The sequence below is a fragment of the Trachypithecus francoisi genome, unplaced genomic scaffold (assembly GCF_009764315.1).
Source record: "Trachypithecus francoisi isolate TF-2019V2 unplaced genomic scaffold, Tfra_2.0 Lachesis_group5, whole genome shotgun sequence".
In the NCBI taxonomy this organism is placed as follows: Eukaryota; Metazoa; Chordata; class Mammalia; order Primates; family Cercopithecidae; genus Trachypithecus; species Trachypithecus francoisi.
The window spans coordinates 57167778-57180530 of NW_022681470.1; the positions used below are offsets into that span (position 1 = coordinate 57167778).

Below are 12753 nucleotides of genomic sequence, written 5' to 3' on the forward strand. Positions count from 1 at the left end.
AGCTATTAATATGCTTCAGTTTCATAGAACAAATGGTGGCAATATCAGAATTTTTTTTTTTTTTTTTGAGACGGAGTCTCGCTCTGTCACCCAGGCTGGAGCGCAGTGGCCAGATCTCAGCTCACTGCAAGCTCCGCCTCCCAGGTTTACACCATTCTCCTGCCTCAGCCTCCCGAGTAGCTGGGACTACAGGCGCCCGCCACCTCGCCCGGCTAGTTTTTTTGTATTTTTTAGTAGAGACGGGGTTTCACTGTATTAGCCAGGATGGTCTCGATCTCCTGACTTCGTGATCCGCCCGTCTCAGCCTCCCAAAGTGCTGGGATTACAGGCTTGAGCCACTGCGCCCGGCCTAGAATTTTTAAGACATCCATTTCCAAAGCAAGAACTGTTTAAAGCATTTTTGTTCTACTCTATTAAAATAATACAAGTGATCATTTCTAAAATTCATTTCACATACATTTATTTAGTATCTTTAACGTAACTTCCACCTTTCAATAGATATTTCTAGAAATTATAATCTTACAAAATGAAAAAATTCAGTTTTCTCCAAACAACAGTTCTGACTTACATTTGAAAAGCCCTAACAACTGCTCCTGTCCAACATTTGAGAGCCACCTAAAAGATGTGAAGTGGCTATTCTTGAAAACAGGGAGAAACTGGATATTCCTTACACATATGTGAACCAAGATTTCCAAATACATCTGTTCTGTGAAGCCCAATTTTCTAAGAATGTTTTTAAGATACGAGCTTTTTCAAAACTCAAGTCAGGTTCAGGCACTGGTGTGCTTCCTATTGATGGGCTAAACTTCTCTTCACAATCTTAATAGCTCTAAACACATTAATCTTATTTATTGCAAAGCAATGTTCCCACCATCTGCTCTTGCTAGTATTTCTCTGGAAGTGTATTTTATATATTCAGTCACCAGTAATTTGTTCTGAGTATTTTATTAAAAAGCAAATACATGCATAACATACTTTATAAGCCATGCACAGTTATTTAGATGATCAAGTTTATCTCTATTAAACTTGATCAGCCATGCAGTTATTTAGATGATCAAGTTTAATACAGATAAACTTGATCATCTAAATAACTATACATGGCTTATAAACAAAATAACTGACTAATGAAAGGCAATTCTACTATATATTGAATTTCTGCTCTCACATTCACCTGCCAAAATTCCAACTGATATTTCAGTACTGAACATTTTTAACAAATAGTACTTTCAGACCATTCAAAGTATTTTTGTATTCTAGTTCCAGGTGGAGTATTGGTTCAGCTGGGTATATGACTGAACCTAATCGGGTGATCATTTCTTACTAAATTGTAAAATGCATGTTAGTTTTGGTTTGGAAATCAGAAAAATAGTTTCCATCATTGAATGTCATGGGTAGCCCTGAAATTACTTCATCATTACATAACTATTTCTGTAAAATTTTACTTGCATAAGACTTTATTTACATAGATGACTTGAAAGTTTAAAAGCAAAAAATGATTTCCATGATAATTCTTCTCTGCTACTTAGTATTTAGCTATGAATGAAAATGTTATCATTTACTTTGTATTGTAAGTCAGTTTAGTGTTTTTTTCCAAATTAAGATACTCACTCATACTGAATTATAGTACTTCAAAATTTCAAGTTTCAAGAGAGAAATTTTCAGTGTTATCACAAAAAAAGCTACTAAGCAAGGCATCCCTTTTTCTCTCATCTTTTCCTAAATACTACTACTACTTTCTATAGGACACATACACTAGCATTATTAGCAAAAATACCATTACATCCTTTATATACCCTTGTCTCTCCTTCTCAAATATCAATTTGTTTTAGAGGTTTAATAAAATCAAAGTGAACAAAATGAAAAACTGTAATGTTCTATTCTTTTTATCAGGCCACTCTAGAAAATCTTCCCAAATCACATTTTAGTTTTGCCTTCATACACATTCCTGTAACTCACCAGTAGTACCCCACAGGAACCCATTATCAGTTGGCCACTGGTACCAGTCTTCCAAATGTATCTAATTCAAACGTTTAAGGTCTTTAAGTATATGGCCATGGCAAACATTCCCATTAATATTAATCTCCTTAGATCCTTTTCTACTCTGTCCTTACACAACAGTCATTTCTTCCCTTCCAAAGACAAATCTGTCGCAAGTTTTAATATTTTGTTTTTTACAGCATGTTCAACAATCATAGGTTTTTAAAATACTTTTTCAACTAAACCTAGACAATCTATGTTAAGTGTTGTCATAACCTAATTTTTTACTTAATAAAAATAAGAGGCAATTTTAAAAGTTAGTGTAATGGTTTCTAATTACCCTTGCAAACTTTCTAAACTAAACCTTTAAGAGATCAAATTACCAACATAAACACTCATAAAAAGAAATACACAGCTAACTACTCCAAATGTGACTGAGTATAGAAATGTGTATGATATCTTAGTGGACATCATAAAAAAGAGATTAAACATTTGGACCTTCTACAGCTGTCCCCTCAAATCCAAAGGAATAAAATTCCTCAGTAATTTGCCTTACAAACAACATAATCCTTAACATATTATAGTAACACAATTTTAGGATGCTCATTGTAAGCCTACTTACAACAAAAGTGGAAGCAGTACAAGATCAAGTTTTAATGTGATTTAATGCATTTATGCAGTGCTATGAAACCTTGCTCAGTTTTCTAATGTGCTTGACTGAATAAAATTTACATATTAGAAAAAAGAAAAAGAATAAAGAATAAATCTGCCATGGCCTGGGGTATAAAAAAAATAATAATAAATTTTTAAAAAGAAAATTTACATATTGGGTCTATTAAATGCAAACATTTTCACAATTTTTATCCCTATACTTTATCCACTTGCAAGATGAAAACTTCAGGTCTCATTTCAGTCTGCTTTCTAATCTATACTGGGCACTTTTATTGTTTTGCACCACAAAGTAAAAAACTGCAAGTCTTAGAAATGCTCTTTCCAGTTCCACCACTAAACTGATGAGGGTCATGGGTTGTCTATTCATGGAGACCCACAATGGTACCCATTTACAGTTCTCATTATCCTCCAAAAAGAAGGAACTCTCTTTCAAATGTTTGCACTTGGCTTCCCTGTAGGAAGAGCCTAGTTTATGCACAAACATAAAATAGTTATACTGCTGATCTTGTCATTTAATTTTGCAATCCACTCTTTAGAAATTAATCTAAAAAATGTCACTCCGACTTTAAAAGCTGTATTTATTCCAAAACTCAGTATTTAAAACTTTAGCTACCATTTAAAACTTTAACTTTCCCATAGATAATGCTTATAAAACAAGATTCTTATCTAATGTAGAATAAACAAATAAACTAGTTGCAAGTTAAAATTGCAAACATTTTTCAAAGCAAAACAAAAATATAATTATTAAAGGTTTCCAACTTTTTATAACCACTCACACTTTTCCTTTGTTGTAACACAACATGCCTTTATACACTGTATTTGTACATTTATTTTTTGGTGGGTAAAGAATGTGGATTCAGAGCTTTGGTCTTAATTCCTAAATTCTGTTCATATCCATTTGATCACATATAACAATTTTGACTGCAATTGTTTTAGTAAGAAAAAAGTTATTTAAAATTCTTAACAACCGATAGAAGCTGTGTGATTTTATGAGTTACCAAAGAAAAGATTTAATACATAAACACAAAGATTAGCCATTTTTTCCTAGACTGGACATGTAAACAGAAATTCACCACAGTTGTCTGTTAAGAGTTATTTATTAATTGCTCCACAATAGTTCTAAAGTTCATAACAAACCAAAGTACTGAAATAAGTCTGAACTGAAAGAACGGCAAAATCAGAACAGTTTTCCAACTAAAGATCCTCTTTACCCTTTTAACAGTTAATATTGGAGTAAATGTTATATTCCCTATTTTCCAAATGTGACTGAGTATAGAATGTGTATGATATTTTCCTTCAAAATCTGTTCCTTTTCTTCTCCATTCTAAGATATCCTTTAATTAACTTTACACTCAACCCCTGCCCATTATTCTTCTATTCTCTATAAACACGGGAAATACATTTTCCCCTCTGGAGTATAAGCTCCAAATCATTAAATTTCTCTCCAGCTTCTATCTACACTTCCCAAGATACCCGTTTCAACATATAACATGCTTTACAAGGCTTATCATGCACAGTACATTTGAACCTAGCTAGTCAAACACAGGCTATAATGAAGTATAGTCTGTTATTAAGAACTCAATATTATTCCTCCTGGGTAAAAAGGTGTAGGTTGGTTGTAGGTTTTTTCACTTTTGCCAAAAGCTACTCTGTGCAACTGCAGAACCACAGTAGTTGACTGTAATTGTTATAAACACAACTGTTGACAGAAAATACTGAACTACTGTCAAGTCTACTACCTATATGGTAGTTATTATCGGATGAGAAGTGCAAAGAATTATAAAATCTATTCAACTAATTACTTGACCAGCTTATCATAAAGCTCTATGGCTTTTTGTAACCTAAATGCATTCCATAAATGCTAAGTAGTTAAACTGCAGATAAATCAATTCAGAAGCACCCCTAATACTTGATGATTTTCTTAGGTTTTAACTTCCTAATTATCTATGCAATAAAATTTCAATATTTAGGATGTCTTCTAAATTCTTAACCTAGGGTCCATAACTAAGAATTTATTTCAAAGTTGGAGGAGGTCTTGTGAGCATGTAGACTGGCTTGCACATTTTCATTTGTTGATCTATCTCTGCTAACATACAGGGGGCGGGGGGCCATCAATTCTATCGGGTGTCCAGAGTCTGTGACCCAAAAAAAAATGTTATGCAGCACTTGTATGAGTAAGCCAAAGAATTTAAATAGAATCTATTTAAATTAGTCACACTCAAATACAGCCAAGCATAAGACAATAGAATTCTAAGATGCTGTGTTCATGCTAATGTTCATTTTAAATGTTATCAAGGATATAAAAAAATAACAATACAATATTTTCCCTCACTATCTATCAGTAATTCTTTATCATCTCATAGAGGGTACAAGCAGATTGGTAAGCCAGCACAGATCCCTCTTCTTAAATACCAGGAGGGATCCCATGACAAAATATTAATAGAACACTACTGACATAACCTCACGCAGCATGATGTATAGATCATATCATAGCACTAACAAAGGAGCCTTGCACCACATTTAAAAAATGAAATCCTATCAGTATGTATCACAGAAAACACGCAGACCATAAAACTCAGAAAATGAAGTCTTTCGGTGTATTTTACTCTAAAAGTAGAAGTTAAGTTCAGATGCTAATTATTTTTGGTGAGGGAAGTTCTTCTGTTTAACAAGAGTTTATGAATTTGGAAGGTAAAAATTCCATGTGACCTCATGAAGCCATATTGCTCAAACTGTCACTCAGTTCAGGCTTAAATGCTACTAATGGCAAGTAATTACAAAATGCCAGATGACAGGAATGAATACAAACTTTTGCCTCTCTCATCTGATGAGCATAATACAGAAAACTAAAGTAGAAATATTTGTATCAGTTTGCAACTTTTTTAAAACACGCTAAAAATTATAGATGTTTTTCCACTGTTCATTAAATTACCTCAAAAATACTGACCAGCAATTGCTAAATTATGGTAGTCCTTATTCTGAATTTCCAGTAGCACAACAGAAATCCAAAAGCATTGTTTCCTACTTCATACCTTAACATCTTAAAAGTAAAAAAAAACTTAATTTTAAAATGATCATATTCAGAGACAGACATTCCACAGAAGAAATAAAGGCAGGTGGGCAGGTTAAAAAAAAAAAAAAAAAATCAATCTGTAAGTGCTAATCTAGAACAGAGAATAAGTCACCTGTGCAAAGAAGTCAAAAGTTGGATTTCAATGCATAATCACTGAGATTCTGCTTAGCACTCTTGTTCAAGAAAACAACCAAATCTAGGAAATACACTCGGGCAAAAAAAAAAAAACAAAAAACTTACATTTCTTAATCACAGAGACTCACCAGTACCGATAATCTCTACAGAGAAATTCATGCTTATACTTAATATCTTTATCATTTCCTATAATACTATCACATACCAAAAAAAAGCCAAGCCTCAAAGACCTATTCTACCCTTTAATTTATTCCCAATTCCTCAACTCTCTAGTCACTAAATTTCAAAGCACAATTGTCTTATGATCTACTTTTTCTCCTTCATGTTCATAAGTTTACTAATACGTTACATATTTACTAATTTTCAGTTTCTGCATCTTCATTATTTATATGGTTTAGCTCTTTCCTTCTAATATTTATACTATCAACTTTTTAAAACATTGCTATGATTTAATAATACCTTCTTCCTACCTAAAATGCTCAAGACCATTGTAATCTAAATCATACTGTCATTTTATTACAACTTTTTAATTAAAAAAAATTTTCTTCCCAAAACTGGTGCCATAGTATATTACAACCTTTTTGAGGTAAAAAAGGATGCACCTAAAACCAGAAGATACTGGAATCTGATTTAAAATAAAGCTTCGATAAATAATTTCTCAGGAGTAACATTAGGATGGCTAACCCAATTTCAATAAAACATATTCTGATTTATAAATTAAATTTCTATTCTTCCATATTATTATGCACCTAAAACATACTCAATGTTCATAAAGTATTCAATGTTCATAAAACATTGAATGTTTTCATGTTGTCATAAAATAATGAATATTTTATGAACATTGAATATGTTTTGGGTGCAGAGTAACATGGAAGAACAAAAATTTAATATTATATAAATCTGAATCCATTTTTTTTTTGAGACAGAGTCTTGCTCTGTCGCCCAGGCTGGAGTGCAGTGGCACAATCTCTGCTCACTGCAACCTCCCCACCTCCCAGGTTCAAGCAATTCTACTGCCTCAGCCTCCCGAGTAGCTGGGACTACAGGCACACGCCACCACGCCCAGTTGCTTTTTTGTATTTTAGTACAGACGGGCTTTCACTGTGTTGCCCAGACTGGTCTCAAGCTCCTGAGCTTGGGCAATTCACCTGCCTTGGCCTCCCAAAGTGCTAGGATTACAGGTGTGAGCCACCACACCCAGCCTTGAATCCATTTTCAACTAAAATAAACCGAGAAACATAAAATACCTAAGTTAAAAAAAATACAATTAAAATACAAGCCTCTAAACTGCAGGTTATACCACAGATGTGAATATTTTAGAAAAAGGTTAATAGAAAATTCTGAAAAACGTACTGGATATTAAGTAATATCTCCTTTCTTCAATTTTGTGATTAACAGGACTTTTATTGGTAGTAAACTAGAGCAAACAATCAGAATAATACATATGCAGTATTCAGTACACACAATAAAAGTTAAAGAAATTCAAAACCTGTATAAAACAAACTGGAGAAAAATCATACAGCTTAAGAGATACAGTGGTAAAGGTCCTCTCCATCCTTTGATTACAGCTTGTACTCTGTACTCAATAGAACTTACCGCACTTACTGAAATAAGAAATAAACACTTTTTAGTACTGAGTGTATTTAAGAAGATTAAGTACATTTTCTAAGAATCTTGCAATGACAAGTTGGTGACCCTTTAGCTGCTAAAGCTAAAGGGAGGAAAGTGGGAAAAGGAAATTAACTAATACTTTGTAACCATTTTTAATATTTCTTATTTTCCAAACACTGCTTTTATAACAGAAGTGTTTTACACTTGCACAATATTAATTACTTTATTATACATGGAAGCCTGTGGTAGGCTGATTACACAATAAGACTGCAAACAACCAGTGGTACTTTTCTGACGTCAGAAGAGTACATAAGACTGAAACATCACCAAAAGTACATAAAAAACTCATCAGCATAAACATCAAAGTACATTAAAAAATATAATCAGGAAAAAAATACAATTGCTAAAAAGCAGTTTAGAGTAGAGCCACTGCCTATCAGTAGCTTCAAATGGCAATTAGAGTTCATAGCAAGTTTTGATGACTTTACAAGACCCCTGTACAATACTAATGCACCCTTTTATTAAAATGTACATTAAAGGCCGCAATTTCACAAAGAGGTTCTGATGTTATTACTATATGCAGACACATCATCCCTCACAGGAGTTACATCACCAGTTGGAATCACAACCTTATTAATGGGGTTTTATTATATATGGAAATCTGTATGGGTTTTTTTTTTTTTTTTAAAAGGTGGGTTTTGGGGATGTTTACCCTATTGTTTTGTATTTGGATGCCCTAAGGCATAAAAAGCGCATAATTACCTACTGGAATGTAAATGGTTCTAAAATTAAAACTGTCAAAATAGAAAGAGGGAATAAGGAAGGCCCAAGCACTCTTAAAGAGAGGCTGAGAACAAGAAAAAAAAAACCCAGAAGTGTAGGTAATATGTAACAGCGCAGACAAAAGAACCGTTTTAGGCCATGTATAATAAATAATGCATACCCCAAATTTCAGTTAATCATATAATTTCAACTTGAGTTCTAATACTAGAACCAGCCAACCACTTGGGTTTCAATACTGTACTAGATGTCAGTAGAATCGCTTGATGGAATTACAGCCTTGTTAACAGTTGGGATAAAGAGAGGGTGCTTTTTTTTTTTTTTTCCTTCTTTTATTAAAGCTATCATTCCAGGCTTTGATCAAAGATCCAAGAATATTTGTTCTACCAGGCTGGAATGAATGTGGTTTGGAAGTTCAGAGTACATTTGAAAGCTGCAACAAAATATAGGTAGCCAACAATCTCAGAATTTTGGATCAGCCCAGATGGAGATAGCAATTTGAAATGTTTTCGATCCCTTACTTAAATGACGAAATGTATATCAGCCCAGATAGAGCAATTTGAAATGTTTTCGATCCCTTACTTAAATGATGAAATGTGTATCATACTATCTGTAAATTGGATATTCCATTACAGTGATAACGTACAGAATTCCCATGCGTTATTACACTTTCCTGAGAGTAAAGCAATTAGAATAACCTTAATCCTAGCAACAAAGTTTTTTTTGTTTTGCTTTTTTGTAGGGTTTTTTTGTTGTTTTTTTTTCTTTTTTTTTTTTTTTGCATTTAAAACATTTGGGCTATTCCCTGACAATCTATACATGTAAATTTGATTGCTAAACATTGTCACTTTGAATGTCAAACTATTTTTAATCTATTGATTTTGATTAAAAATCATAATACAAACAGAGCTAAAATCACACTAACAAAATAAACTAAATATGAAAAGTTGCATTGAAAGGGCATCACATTATTCTTAATAGGATCGTGTAGAAACATTCCAATGGCAGTGTTGTCAAAATAAAACAAAATTACATTAGAAGACCCCCAGCCTGGTCACTTTTGGGACCTTACCTGTAACTCTGGCTGGTGGGTGTCTTTACTCTTGTACTACATGGCTCACTTACATCAGACATCATATTTGTATACCCTGAGAAATCTGACACTGAAGTCCTTACTCTATGGTCCACTTCTCCATTAGAGTTAGTGATAAAGGTCATTGGCACCCTGCTGCCCGACTTAAACTGAGAACCAAACGCTTGTGCAAAGTTCTCAATCTGATACGTTGTTCTAGGCTCTATGTCTTTCTGAGGATCTATCTGGCTAGCTAACTCCTGAGATGGAATCTGAAAGCCTGTTGAAGACTCTAAGTTTTTCTGTTCCTTCTGGCTAGTCAATTTCTGAGATGAGGACTGGAAGGCTGATGAAGTCTCTAAGTTCTTCTGAGAATCTATCAGATCATCCAGCTCCTGGGAAGGTGTCAACTGCTGATGTGTAGCATCCAAGGCAGACAAATAAAGACCTGGCTGCGATCCAAACAACATCCCAAAAGGAGGCTTTGGCAATGAAGATGGCAACACTGAGGTAACAGATTGGCCGAAACCACACTCCAAAGGAGACGTAGTGTATATTTGTTTTTCTGGAAACAAAGTGTGGTTGTGGAGAGGTGAAGACAAACTGACAAATTGGAAACCGTGTCCAAGAGTAAAACTTGCATTAGTGGATTTTTCAAAAGCCTGTTGGAGGTATTTGGAGTATTCTTGCAACATACTTGCTTTATCATTTGAAGGTGTTTGGGTGCCTGGGCTCAAATTTTCTTCTTGAACCAATTCTGAGTGTTCTCCTGAGGTGTGTAAATCCACTCGTGGTTCTGTAATATTGAAAGGATCCTCTTTCTGGCTTTCTGATTTGTTGGAGTATTGATCCAAAATACTTTGTAAAACCTCATCAGGAATTCCAGACTTGTCATGACAAGACTTAATCTCAGCATTTAGAGCTGAGGAGTCAATAAGTGACAATGGCGCCTCATTGTCCAAAACACTGACACCTGCAGACTGAATGACAGACTGTTGGGAGACCATGTGTCCTACGTTTATAGAAAAGGCACTGTTGCTGCTGGCAGTTGGTAAATATCTTCTTTTCTTTGAAAACTGCATGGCATCATCATAATTACTACTTATTTGACCTTGTTTGCCACTTGTACTTTGGAGAAGACCAATGGTCTCCACAGTATTATTTGATACTATGCCAAGTGAGCCACTTGGTTTTCCAGACAAGGATTTCTGTCCTACTATGTCTGGTAATGGTGACACAAAGTTAAGGTAGTTTTTATCTGTATTTTTTCTGCTTCCTTTCTTAAAGATCAATTTTGGCACCCTTTTCTGCAGTTCATCTATTCCAGTGCCAATTATGCCTCCACTGGAAGACACGGTGGGCATTTCTACTGAGTAACTCTGCATGTTTATATTATTTGAAATTTGTGATTCATTTGTTTTACCGGTCTTCTGTTCCTTATTTTCAATAGCTATGCTTTTTGACTTTGTTTTTCTCCTTGAAGAACTTGTATTTCCCTGAGACAACACAGCCAGATTACCCATATTGTTATGGTTTGATGACCCAGGTTCTGCACTAGTGGCTCCTTTAACTATGACTTCACCACATGTGCGCCTGTGCTTCAACAATCTATCAGTCCTTGAAAAATACTGTTGGCAAGTGTCACACTTATATGGCTTTTCTCCACTATGTGTCCTCTTGTGTCTCTCCATATGGTACTTCTGAATAAACTTCATGCTGCACTGATCACATCCAAATGGCTTCTCTCTACTATGAATTTTCTCATGTCTCTGTAGTAGGTATTTCTGAATGAAACCCATACTACACTGGCTGCACTGGAAAGGTCTTTCTCCTGTATGAATGAGGACATGTCTCCGCAGATGATAGGAGCTTCGGAAAGCAGCACTACAGTGATCACAGATATGAGGTTTCTGACTTGGGGAGAGGATGGCACCTTCTCCATCTCCAACCAAAGAAGGTTTGGAAGATGCACTTGGCTTCCTCTTGGCTTTGATTCCCTGAGATTCTGGCTTTGGCCTTTTTGCCTTTTTGACATTAGTGTCCTGCTTTGGCTCCTCACTGCCATGGTGGTCATCAGTCCTGCTACTGCTGTTGAGCAATACGTCGCGGTGGTGCTGAGCTGGTTGCTGCTGGACATGCTGGTGGAGAATACTGAGGTCCTGGATGACGCCGTGACTCCCCCCTTCACCGCCTCCTAGGCCTGGAGACCTCTCTTCAGCTCCAGCGAACAGCCCCCCATAGTGGTGGTGGTGATGGTGGTGGTGGGACTGCTGCTCCTCAGGATCCGCGGGTTTCTCCTGTTTGATGCTAACCAAAGACTGCAAGAATCCCCAGGAGGTCCTCTGCGAGGGGAAGGCCGCGGCTGACGCCGCCGGCTCCTTCTTGAAAGTCATGTCCGGGGCTGGCGGAGGGGGGGGCTCAGCGGCCGGGGCTGCGGAGGTAGAGGAGGATAACACGCATTGCGGGGGAGGGGCGGCCGACCCCGCCGGCCGGGTGAAGCTGGTGACCGGGGGAAGCCGGTGGTTGAACATAACCATACCCTGGGGAAAGGTGGGTTCCATCTCTGCCCTCCTGCCGCTGCTGCCGCCGCCGCCGCCGCCGCCACTACCACCGCCGCCGGAGCCGCTACCACCGCTACTGCCGGTACCTCCGCCGCCACTCAGGAACCCACTGCCGATTTTCATACCCCGGAGGAGGCCTGGCTGAGGAAAGGAGGAGGAAGAGGGAAGAGGGAGGAAAGGAGGTGGAACCGGGCCCCGGGCCGGGACCACCGCAGCGCTAAGGACCCCGCCGCGCCGCCGCCCAGACCGCAACGCGCCCAGCACTAATTTCCAACCCAGTCGCCTCCGGCACCGGCACGCATGGTCCTGCGACTCTTCCCCAGGACTCGCCCTCTCCCTCCTGGACCCACCGGCAATACTTACGGGTCCCGCCGCCGCCGCAGCCGCCGTCGCCTCCAGTTAATAAAAATAACGCCGTCCTCTCCACAATGGAATTAAAAGCCTCCCGTGTACTGCGCAGCCGCGGCGCAGTGTCTGCTGGGAACTCCTCGACCCGGCCAGAGGGGAGGTCTGAGGAGCCAGGGCGCCTGCGCCGCAGCTTCCGCCCGGTCTGCCTGTCAATCACTGGGGCGGTTGGGCGGAGGCGGGGGAGCAAGGGCAGGAGAGGCGGGGATTTGGAGCCCTACTAAAAAGGGGCTTTCGAGGCGCATAGGCGTGATTGGTGGGCTGCACTGAAGGAGATGAAAGTGGTTGAGGGTTTCTGGGGGAAAAACGCTCAGGAGATGGAATCCAAGGGGCGGGAAGTTACGGGGGACGGTACTACAGCGTGGCGTGGGAGATGCAGAGAAAGGGGCTGAAAGAGAAGGTGGGGGAAACTGAGGATTCAATATTAGGGCTTTCTTCACTCTAGGTTTTGCAATCCAGGTCTTGAA

At 37.7% G+C, this 12753-nt stretch overlaps 1 protein-coding gene across 4 annotated transcripts; it reads right to left on the reverse strand.

Moving 5' to 3' along the window:
• Positions 1 to 7240: 7240 nt before the first annotated feature.
• Positions 7241 to 12552, reverse strand: ZNF281 (zinc finger protein 281). Of its 4 annotated transcripts, none has more exons than XM_033195941.1 (2): positions 12245 to 12552; positions 7241 to 12022 (listed from the first exon to the last, which is right to left on the reverse strand). In XM_033195941.1, the coding sequence occupies exon 2, from the start codon at positions 12002 to 12004 to the stop codon at positions 9317 to 9319; it is 2688 nt and encodes an 895-aa protein (XP_033051832.1). In that variant the 5' UTR covers positions 12005 to 12022; positions 12245 to 12552; the 3' UTR covers positions 7241 to 9316. The 4 variants fall into 4 exon arrangements, with proteins under 4 accessions (XP_033051832.1, XP_033051834.1, XP_033051836.1 ...); XM_033195943.1 differs by having other exon boundaries at positions 7241 to 12018; positions 12245 to 12383; XM_033195945.1 differs by having other exon boundaries at positions 7241 to 12018; positions 12232 to 12330.
• Between the last annotated feature and the right edge of the window lie 201 nt (positions 12553 to 12753).